At 48.9% G+C, this 17,425-nt stretch overlaps 6 protein-coding genes across 6 annotated transcripts; 4 read left to right on the plus strand and 2 right to left on the minus strand.

Moving 5' to 3' along the window:
* Window positions 1-4,630: 4,630 nt before the first annotated feature.
* HD556DRAFT_1312781 (uncharacterized protein) lies at window positions 4,631-5,356 on the plus strand (the record flags this gene model as incomplete). The annotated part of the gene is made up of 1 exon (XM_041300714.1): window positions 4,631-5,356. One exon carries the CDS (start codon window positions 4,631-4,633, stop codon window positions 5,354-5,356), a length of 726 nt encoding a protein of 241 aa, XP_041154674.1.
* A 2,110-nt stretch (window positions 5,357-7,466) lies between these two features.
* On the minus strand, window positions 7,467-8,920 carry HD556DRAFT_1246892 (uncharacterized protein; the record flags this gene model as incomplete). The annotated part of the gene is made up of 4 exons (XM_041298645.1): window positions 7,467-7,968; window positions 8,074-8,282; window positions 8,341-8,537; window positions 8,605-8,920. Coding segments are annotated over 4 exons (1,224 nt in total), but the record flags the coding sequence as incomplete, so codon positions are not given.
* Window positions 8,921-10,217: 1,297 nt separating this feature from the next.
* On the plus strand, window positions 10,218-10,889 carry HD556DRAFT_1448811 (uncharacterized protein; the record flags this gene model as incomplete). The annotated part of the gene is made up of 1 exon (XM_041307495.1): window positions 10,218-10,889. One exon carries the CDS (start codon window positions 10,218-10,220, stop codon window positions 10,887-10,889), a length of 672 nt encoding a protein of 223 aa, XP_041154676.1.
* Window positions 10,890-11,205: 316 nt separating this feature from the next.
* HD556DRAFT_1448812 (uncharacterized protein) lies at window positions 11,206-12,237 on the plus strand (the record flags this gene model as incomplete). Its single annotated transcript, XM_041307496.1, has 5 exons — window positions 11,206-11,250; window positions 11,301-11,380; window positions 11,436-11,480; window positions 11,534-11,545; window positions 11,601-12,237. 5 exons carry the CDS (start codon window positions 11,206-11,208, stop codon window positions 12,235-12,237), a joined length of 819 nt encoding a protein of 272 aa, XP_041154677.1.
* A 714-nt stretch (window positions 12,238-12,951) lies between these two features.
* Window positions 12,952-13,716, minus strand: HD556DRAFT_1448813 (uncharacterized protein; the record flags this gene model as incomplete). The annotated part of the gene is made up of 3 exons (XM_041307497.1): window positions 12,952-13,234; window positions 13,284-13,569; window positions 13,626-13,716. 3 exons carry the CDS (start codon window positions 13,714-13,716, stop codon window positions 12,952-12,954), a joined length of 660 nt encoding a protein of 219 aa, XP_041154678.1.
* A 344-nt stretch (window positions 13,717-14,060) lies between these two features.
* Window positions 14,061-17,279, plus strand: HD556DRAFT_1448814 (uncharacterized protein; the record flags this gene model as incomplete). The annotated part of the gene is made up of 9 exons (XM_041307498.1): window positions 14,061-14,251; window positions 14,308-14,534; window positions 14,599-14,804; window positions 14,849-15,396; window positions 15,445-15,690; window positions 15,748-15,821; window positions 15,876-16,098; window positions 16,157-16,479; window positions 16,534-17,279. The coding sequence occupies 9 exons, from the start codon at window positions 14,061-14,063 to the stop codon at window positions 17,277-17,279; spliced, it is 2,784 nt and encodes a 927-aa protein (XP_041154679.1).
* Between the last annotated feature and the right edge of the window lie 146 nt (window positions 17,280-17,425).

Here is a 17,425-nt window from a genome sequence, read left to right on the forward strand (position 1 = left end):
TACCTTTGATGCTTTATACGCAGGTTTCGCTTAATACCCTCTTTTGGGAAAGGTTCCATTCGACGATTCCCAAAGAACGTTTCGTCAATGAAACAGCGAGTAGCTCGGCATTTCGAAGATATGCTGCAGGTAAGTCCGTCCCATGCACAAATTGGATGTATTCTGACCAGCTTATTCATTCCAGTGCGCAATACCAGCGTTTGAGGGGCTTTTCCCAGAAGAGCACGACAACATTATCAGGGTGCTCCTGTTCCGCATGGCAGAATGGCATGCCCTCGCAAAGATGCGACTTCATTCGGACGACACCCTTCAATTGCTTGACCAGTCACTTCGAAGACTGGGAACCCAACTTCGAAAATTTAGCCAGTTGACTTGTTCCGCCTTTCGCACTATGGAACTTCCAACTGAGGTATCTGCACGTTACAAAAGACAACACAAAGGGTTTGAATCTCAATCCAGAATGAACACGACTAATGGAACAGGACCTCGACCGAAATCATTCAATCTCTTTACATACAAGTTTCACGCTCTCGGTGACTATGTGCAGTCAATAAGAACGTATGGCACCACTGATTCATATACTACGCAAATAGTCAGTTCATTTTCAAGAGTATGGACACTCATGATTAATTTGGATACAGGGAGAGGTAGCACACCGTCTTATCAAGAAGTTTTACCGGATGACCAACAAACAAGATGTTCGGAAGCAACTCGCAAAACATGAAAGGCGGCACACGCGCCTCAGGCGGCAGCAGCAGGATCTCGATATAGAGGAACCTATTGAGACATTGCCGGAACTTCACCACCACTTATCGGATTCATGGGTCAATGTCATAAACCTTGCAACATTGCTCCGTGATCATTCATCTGATCCAGCAGTCAAAGTAAGTGTTAGTCTTTCGTGCACCTTGTTTGACTGACACATCCCAGGACTTCATTCCGAAACTCAAAAATCACATCCTATCCCGTATGCTATGTCTTGAATATGACGGTGATGAGCGCCATTTCTCTGCTTCAGATCGGAATGAGCTGCGTTTCATAGACAACCTCTCTCAAGTCCAACAACCGCGTCGGTTTCAAGTCAACTACACAACATATGATGTGCGGCGTGATCAAGACTCGATGCGACCAGGATCTAACTGTGCTGTTATGACTTTATCGAGGGAAGAAGGCGAGAATGCACATCCGTTCTGGTATGCCCTGGTATTGCGTGCCTTTCGCATTCAGGTGTTGCACACTGGACCGCAAGCTCGGAACCGTTCGTCTCAGAGTGTGGAAGTCCTTTGGGTTCGATGGCTTGGAGTGTTACAATAACATGTAACCGAGAACCCCTCCTACGGAGGTCATCATGACCTTAGCCCCTATCCCACCATATGCACCGTCTTGGAAGACTTACCGACTCAACGGAGACTCGTAGAGACGCCTAGAACGGCCTGGATGCCGTTAGTTGACCTAGACCAGCCTAGGCAACATATGATCGGACCTAGATGGTCCTCGACCCGGATCATGAGGAAGCTCTGCCTCATGGTCAGAAGAGAAGCCGCATGCCTTAGCATGCGCAGTTAGACTCAAAGGCATGCTACGCCTTGAGGACAGATAAGAGAGGCATGGTAAGCCTCATGTATAGATAATCAACCGCATGGCATCAGATAAGATGCCCTTGTATAGACACACTTACATCTACCTACCGAACGTAGTATTGGTCTGTGCACACGGACGACAGTATATAGAGCAGACAGAATCATGTATATTCCCTACTTGATTCTACTAGGTTTTCATCAGAACTTCCTCTGTGTGATCATCCCAATCACTCAGTCTAAGCCGCACCTTAAGGAAAGCCGACGCTACCTTAAGTGGAACCCCCGAACCTCTCATTCGAGAGAAGATCCCCGTCTCTCCAGTAGCGAGCCCGCTATCAGATTAGGCAATCCGCCTAGGGAGAGCTCGAACTATCCTAGTCCGTAACAAAAGAATCAAGTCTTACTTTCCCGGCCCTGCTCATCACGCACCGCCGTTGAAACTGATCCCGACCGCACCGCTGAGACAAGCGTAGACCTCTACTCTCGTGACCAAATCGCCGAGACCGGCGTAAAGCTATCCACAAATTATCAAGACAGACGTACGAAGCTTTGAATCCTTAAGCCCTCACTGTCCCTTCGCACCACTCCCTCTACCATGAACGCACCGACACAGATCATGATGATCAGAAGAAATACCGACGCCGCCGCCAACCTTTCAGGAATGGATACAAGACACCACCTGAAGCAACGACGATGCTTTTCTTGCCATCACGTTGGACACAAAGCCAACGACCACAAGTGCCCGATGAGGAGAAAGATTATCGAAGAAGAAACAGTCCGCAAGACAGCGGCTGGTAAGGAGAAGACTGGACCGCTAATGATTAACAAAAATAGCGTATCCAAGAAGAAAGAACTACGGGTTGCCGCCACCCTAATGTCCATCACTAAGCCGCCCATTACGACCACCATGGTCATAGACTCGGGCGCATGCGACTCATTTATAAGCAGAGAACTCTGCAAGAAATATCGCATTAGAACGCACCTCCTTCAGACACCAAAAAAGGTAATGAACGGAGACGGAACGATAGTCGAAGGAGGCAAAGTCAAGAGATTTTGCCGAATCATCATAAAGATCGACGACCGAGTAATGCACGGACGATTCCTCGTGATGCCGCGCTTGGACGACATCCTACTCGGATTCACATGGCTGGCCGCTGTGAAGCCTTCCATAGATTGGAAGAAAGGCACGGTAACTATCCCTGCCACTGACAAGTCAAAAAGACTTGAGAGAATGATTGAGAGAGGTAGGAAGAGGAACGGGTTGAAGCCGCTCTTCCGCAAAGAAAAGAGGACGCGCAGCACGCGCCAAAGAAGGGAGGTAGGCACCCTGACGAAGAAGAAAGAAGAACTCCGAGATGAGTATAAACTAGATCTGACAGAAGCACCTGTCACGCAGAACCTCCGAAATGAGGCTAAACTACCAGAACCGGCTGATTCGCCGATGGAAGATCTCCGAAACGAGTCGAAACTAACTTCGGGAAAATGGAAATTCAATCCGACATTAACCCCGATCGAGGAACTCCACGAAATCCTCGAGTACGCACCGGCTACCAAGCCGTTGGAACCCCACGCCTCGACATCCCAGAACGTCGAGAAGAAGTCCACGAGACAGTCGGACTTAGTTGCCACCTCACCACCCGCAGATAAATATAGATTTTCTGCAGTACCTGCCCAGATCTTAGGAAAAGGCAGAGCCACTTTCGACGAGGAACCCCCTCGTGCAAAGATCCCTAGACCGGCCCCTGAACCGGAGAAAACTCAGAAGTACGTCTTTTCAGCAGAACCTGCTTCGGTTCTTGGAAAAGGTAGATCGGTAGTCACGGCAGAAGCGCCGTCACCGAAGAAACTCCGCCAAGAGTATAAACTAGCAGAAGACGAACCGGCCGCTGATCAATGGATCAACCGGGCCGAGCCGATCGTTTCTTTCCCAGAACGATCGAGAACCGCACCAGTCACTCGCCCATTCCTCGTGCCCACACCAGCCGATAAAGAAATGATGGAAGAAACTGACGATGAAGATAACGACGAGATAGTCGTTAATATCACCTCCGCGGCCCCTGCCATAGCAGAAGAACCCGCGACGACTCCGATGGAAGTAGATCGGATTAAACAGCAGAACTACTTTCAGCGAACGATAAAGCGTATCGCAAGACACTGTCCCCGCCAGGACGACCCTGTGGATGTTAGATTATTCCAGGGAGAGATCGCACCAGTCACGGATCAGTCTGACCCTGACTGTGGAAACCTTGATTTAGATTTTTAGATTTGATCGGTGATCAATCGGCTTACTTGGGGGGTGAAATTCTCATTTAAAACTCATTTTACTCTTAATTCCCCTCACCCCGGCCGCACCCTTATCTATAAATATCAACAATCGCCAAGAGTCCGGCATGACTATAAACTGTACCTGAGTCCGGCACGACTATAAACTGCGCAGAAGTCCGAAATGACTTGAAACTATCCTCGGTCCGGAAAGACCTTAAACTATCCCCTGTCCATCATGACTCTAAACTGAGAATAGAAGGACGAACCCGGAGATACGGACCCCTTCACCTTGAAGACAAGACTAATACACCGAGAAACTCCTGCAAGCCCCAGATGCCTTACCTTCGCCACTGTCCGGAAAGACGCTAAACTATCACGAGACGAACTCCACGGAAACTCCTGCAAGCCCATGGAACCCTCTAGAACGCCGACCGAGAAATTCAACAAAAAGAACATCTCGAAACGACATACCCCAGATCTTGACAGATTCAACTAGAAGAAGAAGAAATTCAACTTTAACGAAAGATCAAGACACGCACGTCCGCAATGACGCAAAACTTCCGCTTCTGATAGTCCGGAATGACTCGAAACTATCACAGAACCGCACTGGCATGGTGACTTCCCCCTCTGCCAAGAGAACCATGAGGCACTCCACGCCTTCATGATTGAACTTTGATAAAAGAGATTAAAAGATAAGTTAACTGATCAAGCGGAGCTTAGAGCACTCTTGGAGGCCCATATAAACCCTCTACAAGATATACTCGCCAGAAACTCTCGCAACAATCATGCCTAACAACATCGAAGCCTCTACCATCGTTCCCCTAAAGAACTCGGGATTTTCCAAAATCCTCGACCATCTCGAGAAAGGCGCCGTCGCCGAAACGGCCATTCTCTCCCCAGATCACTTCCTAGAGATCAGCGACATCCTAGGACAGTCAGATGTCAACATCGCCGCCTCTGCATCACTGGTGATAGACATCATCCGCACCACGCGACACCTAGAATTATCGGTGAACCGTGAAGACTTAGACCCAGCAACTAGAGCCCTCATAGTGCTGGAAGACCAGAAGAAAATCCGCGCAATGGCGCTCCACTTACTCCCCGACAACTTCAGCGACCTCGTAGACATCGCGAAGAAACGCGTTGGAGAAAAGTTAAGACCCTCGCGCCCCACCAAGAAAGCGCGAGTAGACCGCACCTGCATCTGTCGACGATGCGGAGGATACGGACACAACTTTAGGAAGTGTCCAGACGCAGTATGTTGCATCTGCGACGAAATCGGACCCGACCACCTGTCGGTCCACTGCCCTCAACTCGAAGAAGAATCACCCCTTCCAGAGTTTCGAGACGACGAGGAATACTACGAACTCCTCGTAGATTGGGAGAAGAACCACGTCGCGCTAGAAGAATTAATCAAGCACCACCCCGCACCGCGCTCGCCCACTCCCATTGATACCCGCAGTTCTACTGCCACTCCAGACGAAGAAACCTGGGAGAGAGTTTTGTCGTAGTCGGCGACTTCGACCCAGAAACGGAGGTAATGTTACAATAACATGTAACCGAGAACCCCTCCTACGGAGGTCATCATGACCTTAGCCCCTATCCCACCATATGCACCGTCTTGGAAGACTTACCGACTCAACAGAGACTCGTAGAGACGCCTAGAACGGCCTGGATGCCGTTAGTTGACCTAGACCAGCCTAGGCAACATATGATCGGACCTAGATGGTCCTCGACCCGGATCATGAGGAAGCTCTGCCTCATGGTCAGAAGAGAAGCCGCATGCCTTAGCATGCGCAGTTAGACTCAAAGGCATGCTACGCCTTGAGGACAGATAAGAGAGGCATGGTAAGCCTCATGTATAGATAATCAACCGCATGGCATCAGATAAGATGCCCTTGTATAGACACACTTACATCTACCTACCGAACGTAGTATTGGTCTGTGCACACGGACGACAGTATATAGAGCAGACAGAATCATGTATATTCCCTACTTGATTCTACTAGGTTTTCATCAGAACTTCCTCTGTGTGATCATCCCAATCACTCAGTCTAAGCCGCACCTTAAGGAAAGCCGACGCTACCTTAAGTGGAACCCCCGAACCTCTCATTCGAGAGAAGATCCCCGTCTCTCCAGTAGCGAGCCCGCTATCAGATTAGGCAATCCGCCTAGGGAGAGCTCGAACTATCCTAGTCCGTAACATGGAGTGGATCCTACTTATCGCTGGGGCCTTAAGGAAGCACGCCTTCCCAAGGTCGGATTTGTCCCTGAGACTGATGACAATGCTTTCGGCTTCCTCGACCCTTCCCTCGTCATTCGTGGCTGCCACCTTATTCCTGCCTTCTCAGAGGGGCGCTCAAATGCTCTACTCAGACACGGTACTTCTCTCGCAAGATTCCAGCATGAAACAGATGATTGGGCGTTCTTTTATATAAACATGTGAGGAATGGCCATCATCATACTACAGCCTACACTCACTTCGCATTGAAGCTTTGCAGATCGGGATATGTTTGCACGATTTGTTGGGATTGGCGTTGGACACGAGGTCCAGTACACCTCCTCAACAATCAGGCAACATTCCAGCGAATATCAAGAAGACACTCTTAGTTACGAAGATGAGTTGCCTGATGAGGAAGATGATGTCAACCCGGCGGAACATGATGTTGAGGATAGAGACATTGAGGAAGATGATGCTGAGGATGAACTTGAAGATGGCGAAAGTGACGGCAATAGCAGTGAGGACTCGGACAGCAGTACTGCCAGTGCTGAGGACGCAGACATTGATGTTGATGAGGAGTCAGACAGACTCAGCGATGACTCGGATGACGACGAGGACCTATACAAATTTTGATGACTTCGGAATTGAAAGTTACATCACATATACTCAGGCTATTAGTACTTCTGTTTTAAAGGTACTAATGGAACCCCAAAGAACATACGATATCACCATCATGATTCAGATCTGGAGCTTGTGTCACAAGGGCATTTCTTGGATTGCAATCCTGCGACGAGAAGGGCCACGTTTCTCATTGGTGTTATTGATAATCCACCATTGTCAGACTATCCAATGCGATCTCAATAGCGGGCAAAATGATGCGGCTTTGCAATTTAAATGTCCTTGAAGATAGAAGTGGTAGCGCTTCATAATGATGGCGGAATTTAGAGTTTGTGTTACAAGGGTATATCTTAGATGGTAATATCTCGACGGGAAAAATCATTGGTGTCATCAGTGAATCACACCTGTGACTCCCACATAACGGCTGTAGTTACAGGTGATAATAAATAGGGTTCGCATCTGTAACACGAGGCAAATACAGTCAATCAGCGCCTCCTGCAATATCCCTCCAATAGCAAGGGACTTTTACATAGCGCTGTAGGACCCACAGCTCATACCGGCACTAGGTGCCGCCGGCATAACGGCAAATGCCGTGACGTGTTGCTGACGTCGTTTAAGGTCCGAGCTCGCTGTGTGACACGATGAGCTCCCACATCTTGATATCTCGCGCCCAGATGAACGTATTGACGACGGGTTTCGACGGCCCGTGCACAGGCAATGACTAAGATGCGCGACTGAGTTGTATTGGTCTGTAGACTAGACTAAGGTAATATAAACTACTACTACTCGTCGTCACCCCCTTCTTCATCAGACGACTGGACAAACTCAGCACTTTTTGGACCTCGAGGAAGCTGGGCAGAATTCCTTTTTGCTCTTTTCAACGTCCTTTGGTTCTCCTTACTAGGACCTGTGCTAGTTGCAGCTTTACGTTTCCGAGGTACCCCAGCATCCGAACGCTTTTTTCGCGGCTTGCGAACGACATCTCCGGCTGAACAGCGCGCTTCGAGTTCGGCAGTGTGAGCTTTGATTTCCGCTGGTGAGAGAACAGTCCAGTAGCATGTTCGGGCCTTCAGTGCATCTCGCAGCTTGCGAATGTCGCCCACAGTCCCGATGTTCGAGGGGCTAATAAAATTAACACCATGGGGCCACCCCACCAGGCGTACCCCGTATGTCTCGACAATGGCTGTTTCATAGTTATGATAATTCATCCCGATATCCTTTTTTCCGGTCACCTCGACTACAAACGACGTTAATCGAGGACAGCACGTACAAAACAAGATCTCACTCACCAAGACCACGGATAATCATTTTACGTACCTGCTTCCGTACCATTTCCAAAGAGTCCCGTTCATTAAGATCTGCAGGATATTGAATAGGCTGGTAGTATACAAAAATGTGAAATGCGCACTTTGATTCTGGGTGCACGCCCATTGCTCATATTGCCTGAGGAAATCAGCCATAGGATGCTCGTATACGTCCTCCCAGAAGTCTTCTGAGTTATCGGTCCCATGCATCGCACTTTGAACTGTGTCGTTAATGTGACCGCGAACGACAAATAACGTTGCATAGACGCCAGTCCGAACTCGCAGGTCGTCCAGCTTTGAGAGAGTAAAGTATGAGTTGAGTTCATTGTAGTCCAGGTTCGGGCAAACTCACCTCTTTGACAATCCTATCCGTCGTAGCTACAACATCACGCGCAGCTGCTATATTGTTCGACCGAACACCAGCCGATTTTTTTTCACGATGCTCGTCGAGTGCTGAAATGTAGGCGGCCTCTTGTTCCCTCGTCAAGTCTTTCATCTTGGGGTCACTTGCGACCATTTCGCGGAGCTCTGCCAACGAATATCGAGACCCTACAGGTAGGTCTAATTGACATGATATAAGCTTTGCGGTACCATCAAACATATGTATTTTACGTACCTGCATTCATCTCCTTTGACTTAGCGTGAACAAGGGCGTTTTTCACCTGCATCTTGCGAGAATTGCGATAATGTGTCTGACCCCCGATGATGTCGTTGATTGCCTTGGGAGTCACACTATGAGCTCGCAAGAGCGCTTCGATCTTCACTCGTTGTTCCTCCAGGTATTCAGCGACAGCATTATGTAAGCGCTTCCTTTTCTCCGTCGTTTGGTCTCTCTTGATCTTTCGAGACGCCTTCTGGGCATCTGTCAGTCGAGGGGGCGGTGTCCGAGGACGGATGGTGGCTCGCGTTGGGTTTCGTGCTGCCCATGTGGACGTGTTTGCTTCGCGTTAGAGTAACTCTGGCACCTCTCGACTGGTGTCCGACACCTCTGACTGGGTGGGACTTACCGGGCCTTGATCATGGATTTCAGAGGGCTTAGGTGAGGGCGTGTGAGCAGGGGAGGTGCTCGCGCCAGCAACATGTGTGGGGGGAGGCAACTCTGGAAGGGGGTGGTTTGTGGCCGCTATGTCGTGAGTGAGAGCTGCAATTTCATCATCGGTAAGCGGCATGGTGTACAACGAGGGATCGTTCCAGTTGATATTGTTAATCAAGCGAATATGACTACCACCTTCACCACTGGGTGGCGTATCTTCACCTCTAGCTAGCAGATCCAAAAACCGGCCGGTTGAGATAAAGTTGCCGTTGGCATCAAAATCGTCAGCTGAATATAGGTAGCTCATATTTGAAACTGTGAGCAGAAACTCTGTAAGTGTAGACGCGAAGTTTAAACCAATAAAAAATGTGCGCATTGACATGTGATGGACTCTGTTACGGACTAGGATAGTTCGAGCTCTCCCTAGGCGGATTGCCTAATCTGATAGCGGGCTCGCTACTGGAGAGACGGGGATCTTCTCTCGAATGAGAGGTTCGGGGGTTCCACTTAAGGTAGCGTCGGCTTTCCTTAAGGTGCGGCTTAGACTGAGTGATTGGGATGATCACACAGAGGAAGTTCTGATGAAAACCTAGTAGAATCAAGTAGGGAATATACATGATTCTGTCTGCTCTATATACTGTCGTCCGTGTGCACAGACCAATACTACGTTCGGTAGGTAGATGTAAGTGTGTCTATACAAGGGCATCTTATCTGATGCCATGCGGTTGATTATCTATACATGAGGCTTACCATGCCTCTCTTATCTGTCCTCAAGGCGTAGCATGCCTTTGAGTCTAACTGCGCATGCTGAGGCATGCGGCTTGTCTTCTGACCATGAGGCAGAGCTTCCTCATGATCCGGGTCGAGGACCATCTAGGTCCGATCAGATGTAGCCTAGGCTGGTCTAGGTCATCTAACGGCATCCAGGCCGTTCTAGGCGTCTCTACGAGTCTCCGTTGAGTCGGTAAGTCTTCCAAGACGGTGCATATGGTGGGATAGGGGCTAAGGTCATGATGACCTCCGTAGGAGGGGTTTCTCGGTTACATGTTATTGTAACAGACTCCATGGCAAATAAACAACGCGTGTCGCGTCACAAAAATCCTATCATTGCCAGCCGGTTTCTGAGAGAAAAGATCCAGTGGAATCAGTGTAAGATCTTGAGGTTGATATTCATTTGAAACCGCGGCTAAGGTCACATGTGCATCTCAGAGGCAGTGCAGATCGGTACTGATCAGACCTACCACAAGCCGAAGGATCTATCGTCCTATGGAGGATGCAGACAGACCTTCCATGAGCCGAAGGGTCTACCGTCCTATGGAGGATGCAGACAGATGAAGGGTCTATCATCCTATGGAGGATGCGGACAGACCTTCCATGAGCCGAAGGGTCTATCGTCCTATGTGGGATGCGGCCAGACCTTCCAAGAACCAAAGGGTCTATCGTCCTATGGAGGATGCGGCCAGACCTTCCAAGAACCAAAGGGTCTATTGTCCTATGGAGGATACGGACAGACCTTCCATGAGCCGAAGGGTCTATCGTCCTATGTGGGATGCGGACAGACCTTCCATAAGCCGAAGGGTCTATCGTCCTATAGCAGACGTAGACTCACCTTCCCGGTTGAAATGGAACGCGCCGCACGCCACGTAGAGGCAGTGGGTGCCTTCTGGGTTGAAATGGAACACGCCATGCATGCAGTGGAGGCAGAGGTATCCTCCTCGGTTGAAATGGAATGCGCCGTGCACTTGGTGGAGGTAGGATTCTCCTCCCTGGTTGAAATGGAACGCGCTGCGTGCCAAGTAGAGGCAGTGGGTGCCTCCTGGGTTGAAATGGAACGCGCTGTGCGCTCCACCACTCGACTGTTTCACTGAGGTGCCAGGGCCTGGGCTTCCTGCCCCATTGAAGGACTGACATGTACTTATACGACGTACTCTGGGGCTGGTGAGAATGGAGGGGAGGGACCAGGAAGATTACCATCTTGCTTGCAGACAATGAGAACTGTTAAGTCTTTGCTGCGGTAGTATACTTGGACCTATAACAGTCTACAACGGTTCCCTAATTTAGATGAATTAGTAATCAAGATGACCGCACAAGCGGCAATCCTACAGAATCCTACTCCGTGCCTTTCAATCAGATCTCGCAGCATTGTCAACCATTTTATTGATGATCTTGACCATATACCTAGGGATGACCCCAGGTCATCTCTCCTTCCTTCATTTTTTCAACGACATGGTAAGTTCAAACTCACGTTAAAGGCTGGACTATCTAACATATTTTCCAAGGCTCGCCAAGGCAAGAGCAGATCCTGCAGTCCCGCGTCGAAGCAGCGGATAGCCACAGAGCGCTGGCTTGCGAAGCCAGGGTGAGTTTAACGTCCTTAGTCACTGGTGAATCCTGTTTACCTGCCCTCACTGCAGAGTGCGAGATGCTCGAAACGAGAAGGCTCGCATTCGAGTTGCTCAGTGAGTTCATACCTATTTCCTAAGTCTTATGTGCGCTATATAATTTATTTTAGGAATAGGGCAAGGTGAGAATGCCTAACTATAGGAGTGTGCTAGACTCACTAACCGACTTTTGCACAGGAAAAAAAGGGTTCTATCTTGCGAAGCGCATGACACGCCTGTCACTGCCTCGGACCATGAAGACTATTATTCTCAGTATGACGCCACCAAAGCCGTGCTCACCTTGGACCGTAACGATTCCGAGTGTGATGCTACCGAAGCCGTGCTCGCGAATGACGATCTACCTTATCTCGCAGACGCCAATCTGCCTTCTCCTCGCAACTCTCCCTCGCTGCAAGCGATTGATGAAGAATCGTGTTATGATCGTTCATTCGATCCTGACGAATCTATCCTCACAATGGACAGCGATTTACCCTGTGCCTGTGACTCTCCGTCACTGCAAACGCTTGAGATCCTCGTCGGGCAGTGGCGAAAGGAGTGGCTGTCTGAAGAAATGTGGAATGAGGCATACAATGAAGCACTTCGTCGCGCTCTGAGCAAGGGGGAGCACGCTATATTTGTCGAGCAGTGTGCACAGCATGCTTCAGAGGGTAGATCACTGCTGGAAAGTATCAAGGATGTCGTGCACACTCATTGCCCGTATTGCAGGGAACGCCTGAAGTACGATACAATATTACTATATGATTTACTGGTTAGTGTCACATCAGAGGTGAAATTTTTCGAAGTCAAATTAGTTGTAGACACCGTCTGTAACTAGTAGTATACATATTGTGAATGTAGCTCCGAGCATCTCAACATCAGACACAGTGTGAATGCCTAGTCACGTAGCGAACTTATAGTGAACAATAGTGAACAATAGCGAACTTATGGCGAACTTATGGCGAACTTATGGCGAACTTATGGTGAACTTATAGCGAACTTATAGTGAACTTATAGTGAACTTTCATTCTCGGATGCTCGGGACTGTGAATAACACCCTATAGCAAAAATTTGAAGACGCAGAATGCTTCAGTCACTTGAACACGATATACATTATCAAGCCGAAGCTGGAAAAATGTGTGTTGAGTAGTGTAGAGCATTTATGATGTTTAGGATACTCGTTTGCATAATGTGATGCACTTGCTAATCGGAATACCCCTCTAAGGGCAGCAGCAACAACAACATACTTCTGATCCGTTCCCAATCACGCAGGTTCCTTCTCACTCTCACTTCCCAGTACCGCAGGTTCCTTCTCACTCTCATATGGCCACCACACATAATATTTATCAGCCGCATCATAACAGTACGAGCCATCTACTCCTGATCCGTTCCCAGTACCGCAGGTTCCTTCTCACTCTCACTTCCCAGTACCGCAAGTTCCTTCTCACTCTCACATGGCCAACACATAATCTTTATCAGCCGCATCACAACAGTAAGAGTAAGGCAAATTCAATTTCTTTACTCTAATTATAAGTACCATTCGCAAACTAGACTACGTAGATTCAAATTTATATTGACTCATGGTGTCCGACAGGTCTTCTACTTGCGACCACAAGTCATCCGAGTCTATAGACAATGTGGGAGATGCAGGGGGCGGGGGAGATGCTGGGGATACAGGCAAGTTCATAGGCCAGAATGGGCCACCCGGAATCGGAACTGCATGGACGCTGCGTTCGTTATACTTGACGGTGTATGCGTGAAGAGCTTGCTGGAAAGATGGGTATCGTTTCTGAATACTCCCGCTAACAAAATTTGTTCGTTCCGCAACATCAGCCCTAAGATAAACATTGTGATTATAAGTAAAAGAGAGTGTGTAACACTGACCAACAATAAAATACACCGACTTCTTGCCCAACAATGATGACCCAGAAGCCCTCGGGCTTGAGCCCAGCTTGTGGTGGGCGGATCTCGTCTGGGGTTGGAGCAAGCGGAACATGGGAGGGGATTGACACCGGATGCGAGGGTGTTTGAGCTGTCAAAGTGGTAGGAAGAGGCACGATCCGTCCATCGGGAATGGTGTTGTGCGTGGATTGCACGCACGAGGTTCTTGAGAGCGTGATAGACTCTTCTGTAGTCTTGCGCTTCCAAGTAACAGTACCGACCGATGAATCTATGATAAGTGATGTGAGTAGACAGTATTTTGGGGATGTTAGAAGAAATACCTACCTGCTAGGCTCATACGATCGAGCAAATTCTGTAGATCTTGAATGTGATCACCTGCTTGGGAGTCAGAGCGAGTTGATGGATGGCTGGACATGGCAGATGTGATGATGTATAGGGACCCTTTGCGACACTACCGATCATATCAGTCACGTGAAACGAAAAGATATTCCTTACTAACACGAAGAATCTGTAGATAATGCGAAATACCATAGGACGCCAGTGAATTCGAAGTAAGCTCTCCCTGCGATCTATCCGGCACATTGGACCGTCGAAGAATAAAAATGGGCTGCCGGTCAACAGCAGTGTATCGAAGGTGCTCAAGCACCGGGACTTGGTGGAGCAGGCAGCAAGGTCCAATGAGCGACGGAAAGCACGTCTGCAAGGTATCTAATCTTAATTGAAATACTCGACAAAAAAAAACTCACCTCTTGTAAAGCCATGAGTTCGGATGAGCGTCGTGCTCTCGAAGCACTCAAAGAGGACAAAAATGCCACCATTGAAGATTGGCAGGAAGGCTGCGATGATAGCTTCGGCGATGTCTGGAATGGGACTGAATCGATTGCCATCAGTCACGCTGGTGGCGAATTTGCTGACCTTGCAAGAGAGGTGTTGGGAGACTTCTGGAAAACGTAAGTGTCGGTGAGTGTTGACTATTGATATGTGAGTCACATACCTTCGTGAACAGAAACAATCGTGTTCGACGCGTGGATAACCGCACGCGTCGTGATCGCATCCTCCGCAGAAACCAGGCGTTTACAGAGCAGATGCCTGCGATGATCGACGCTTACCTTGCCTGGAGCCTGGCAAAATCGAAGGAAGAGTTCAAGAGTTTTTTTGAGAGATTGCGGAATGAGGAGCTGGAGAGCAACTCGGACTATGGTGAATGGTCAATTAGTGTTATTGACGTGTTCTGTGAGTGATCTTGTTGTTGTTTGCTTACTTTTAATATTGATGTCGGCGTGACTCATTGTATTAGACGCTTCGAAAGTGACTCTTCGAATCTTACCAATAGACGCCACCATCTGCTCTGCAATGGTGTGTCAAGGTGTCATGCCGTGTTCGCCGATATCACCAACTGTAGGAATCACTACAGAAGCTCTTGACTTATACCGTGTCGCGCATCTTAGAAGTCCTCATTTGTCTATTCAAGCTTTCGTGAAAACCGTGTGCGACTTGCATGGGGTAACTATTTTAATTTCTCTAGTTATTGTGCTGATCATATGCAGGTGGAATTTCATAGACATCTCTCACGTCAATTTTCTATCGCGTTCGACACATATCTTCAAATTCGACGCTCTGTGGCAGATATCGTAGCCGAATCGCTTCAGCGCAACTCACCTGACTGGCGCCTTAAACACGCGTGCCCTACATGCACATATGAACTCACTGACGAAGAAGCACTAACATTCAGATTATTATATTCTATGGACGGTAACGACTCTTTAAAACGAGTCCTGCGGAGGTCTTTAGACCATGACACCGACGACTCTCTCGCTCCCTCGTCTGAAGTTCCTACGGGCCAACAATTCACGAGTGACCGGTACCTACCTCGTGCATTTGTAGACCGGTATTCTCGAGAGTCCGAAACGACAACAGCTGTAGGTGACGAGGAAGATGCAGCCACTGAAGACTCTTGCGCTGGACGATGGAAAAATATGGACGACGCTAAAACAAAGAAAGCGTGGGGGATATACGACGAAACAGGTATATTCGTGGCTGTTTGCCGTCACGGATTTATGTTACTTGTCGCGGACATGGTACAGAGCGGTGAACTGTAAGTAGTGCCTATCGTTTTCTCAGCTATTAATGAGTGTTTGGATAGTGCAAAGTATCCCCTTGCTGTCGTTGCAAAGTTGCTGGACGTATTCGGGAAACAATTAGGAAGTGGGTACGACATTGGTTGCCAGTTTAAGACGACACTCGACAACAGCTCCCTTGGACCGCTCGCACGCTCGCTTCAACACACCTGCCTGGTTGGCGCCTTCCACGGACATGCTCACAGGCGCTTGTGCCAGCTGTTTTCACTCACAACGTACATCAAGGGTCTGGGCCTCGAGGATCTCGAAACGTGTGAATGAACGTTCTCGAAATCGAATTCGCTGGCATCTGCGCTACGCTATGCGAGTGTATTCCATCGGCAGCAGGCTATCGACTGTTATTTCGAGCACAACGACGATTTTGAGGTCTACGCTAATCTTTGTAAGTATAACTAGTACATAAATCGAACGTTAGCTGACATAATCATCGTATTAGCCAATTTTTTGTACTCTAACTACAAACAAGCACTGGACATCTTGAACGATGGCGACACAACTCTACCGAAGCTCATGCAAGACCTGAGACTCATGGATGAGAGCATTTTTGAGCGCTGGCTAGAGGAAGAGAAGACCTACCTCCAAGGTCTAACGCGAGAACCCGAAGATGAGACCTTGCAGATGGAGTATTGGCAGAAGTTGGTAAATTTCACCGCAAGCGAGTGAGTGTAGCTTCCAAGGTATACGAGTCTTGTGTTCACTGACACTTCATTCGCTTAGAGAGGCTCTTAATGCTGCGATGGAAGCCTTTCAGGTCTATTCTCACCATGAGGCCGCGTCATATGACATTCAGATGCGAGATACCCGCAAAGCGGAGACTGCACGACGTCACACTGTCGAGGACCACGAGAGGAATTCAAAACTTGTTCAAGCACTCGAACGCAAACTCGAGATCACGATGCGCTGGACCCCTGAGGATGCAGATTGGCAGAGGGTGGGGAGGCTCGTTGCTCATAGGAAGTACCAACGTGCATTAGATCGCCTCGAAGGACTGATAGTCGCGCGCATATTTGAACTGACGAGGATGAACCGGGCAGCTACAGGTGAGTTTGTTTAGACGATGTCTTGCTTGCGTGTCGATTCTAATATCACTCAAGGCTACAAGCTACGTAAACACATCGCCAAGGCATTACAAACACGCTCCATCGCCATCCGAAGTGCCCTCAACACATACAATGCCATCGCCGAGGCAATGCACCCTCCCCGCAAAACGCTTAAGTGGGACGAGGTCGTGGAGTATGCGTTTCTAGCCGACTTTGACCTCTTACGCGACACACGTGCAGACGTGTCTCAACGGCCTTGGGCATCGCCTGTTGCTCACAGGGCGATGGACCTGTATTTCAAGATGTGCCGGGCGCGGGAGGAAATTCAACGCTTGAACGTGGAGGTACGGCGCCTAGTGACATACATCCGAGACGAAGACAAATACCTGCGGGCGTGCGAGGATCAGTTGAAGGCTGTCAGTCCAACTCTTGCCCATCAAGTCGCTATACATCGAAATGTCCGAGGACGGTTCAACTCACGCCACCTAAAGCGGGTCCATGAGATATCGACACTTCCTGGCTTCACCGGGACAATATCCCCAGGTATAAGCACTAATACAGGTCTCGGAGAAAGCTCCAGCACACCGAACGCGCAGATCCCATCACAATTGCTGGTAGAACACTTACCTTTTGATAACATTAGACGACCTGCAGCGGCGCCGGATACTCCGGATGAGTTAGATGAGGAGGAGCAGGAAGAGGAGGTGGAAGAGGAGGCATCCAGAAGTTTGCAAGATGTGCTCCGTGTTGCTGATGATCTCTCGCGACTGGAACTTCATGATCACGCCGATGAGCAGTAGTATAGCTTAATTTACACATTCTATGGACACATAAGACAGATCTACGTATGTTAATGGTCACTCGCGCATGGGCCGTGGAAACCCGCCGTCAATATGTTCATCTGGGCGCGAGATATCGAAATGTAGTAGCTCATCGTGTCGCACAG

Source organism: Suillus plorans, assembly GCF_016647745.1.
Source record: "Suillus plorans strain S12 chromosome Unknown HD556scaffold_80, whole genome shotgun sequence".
NCBI lineage: Eukaryota > Fungi > Basidiomycota > Agaricomycetes > Boletales > Suillaceae > Suillus > Suillus plorans.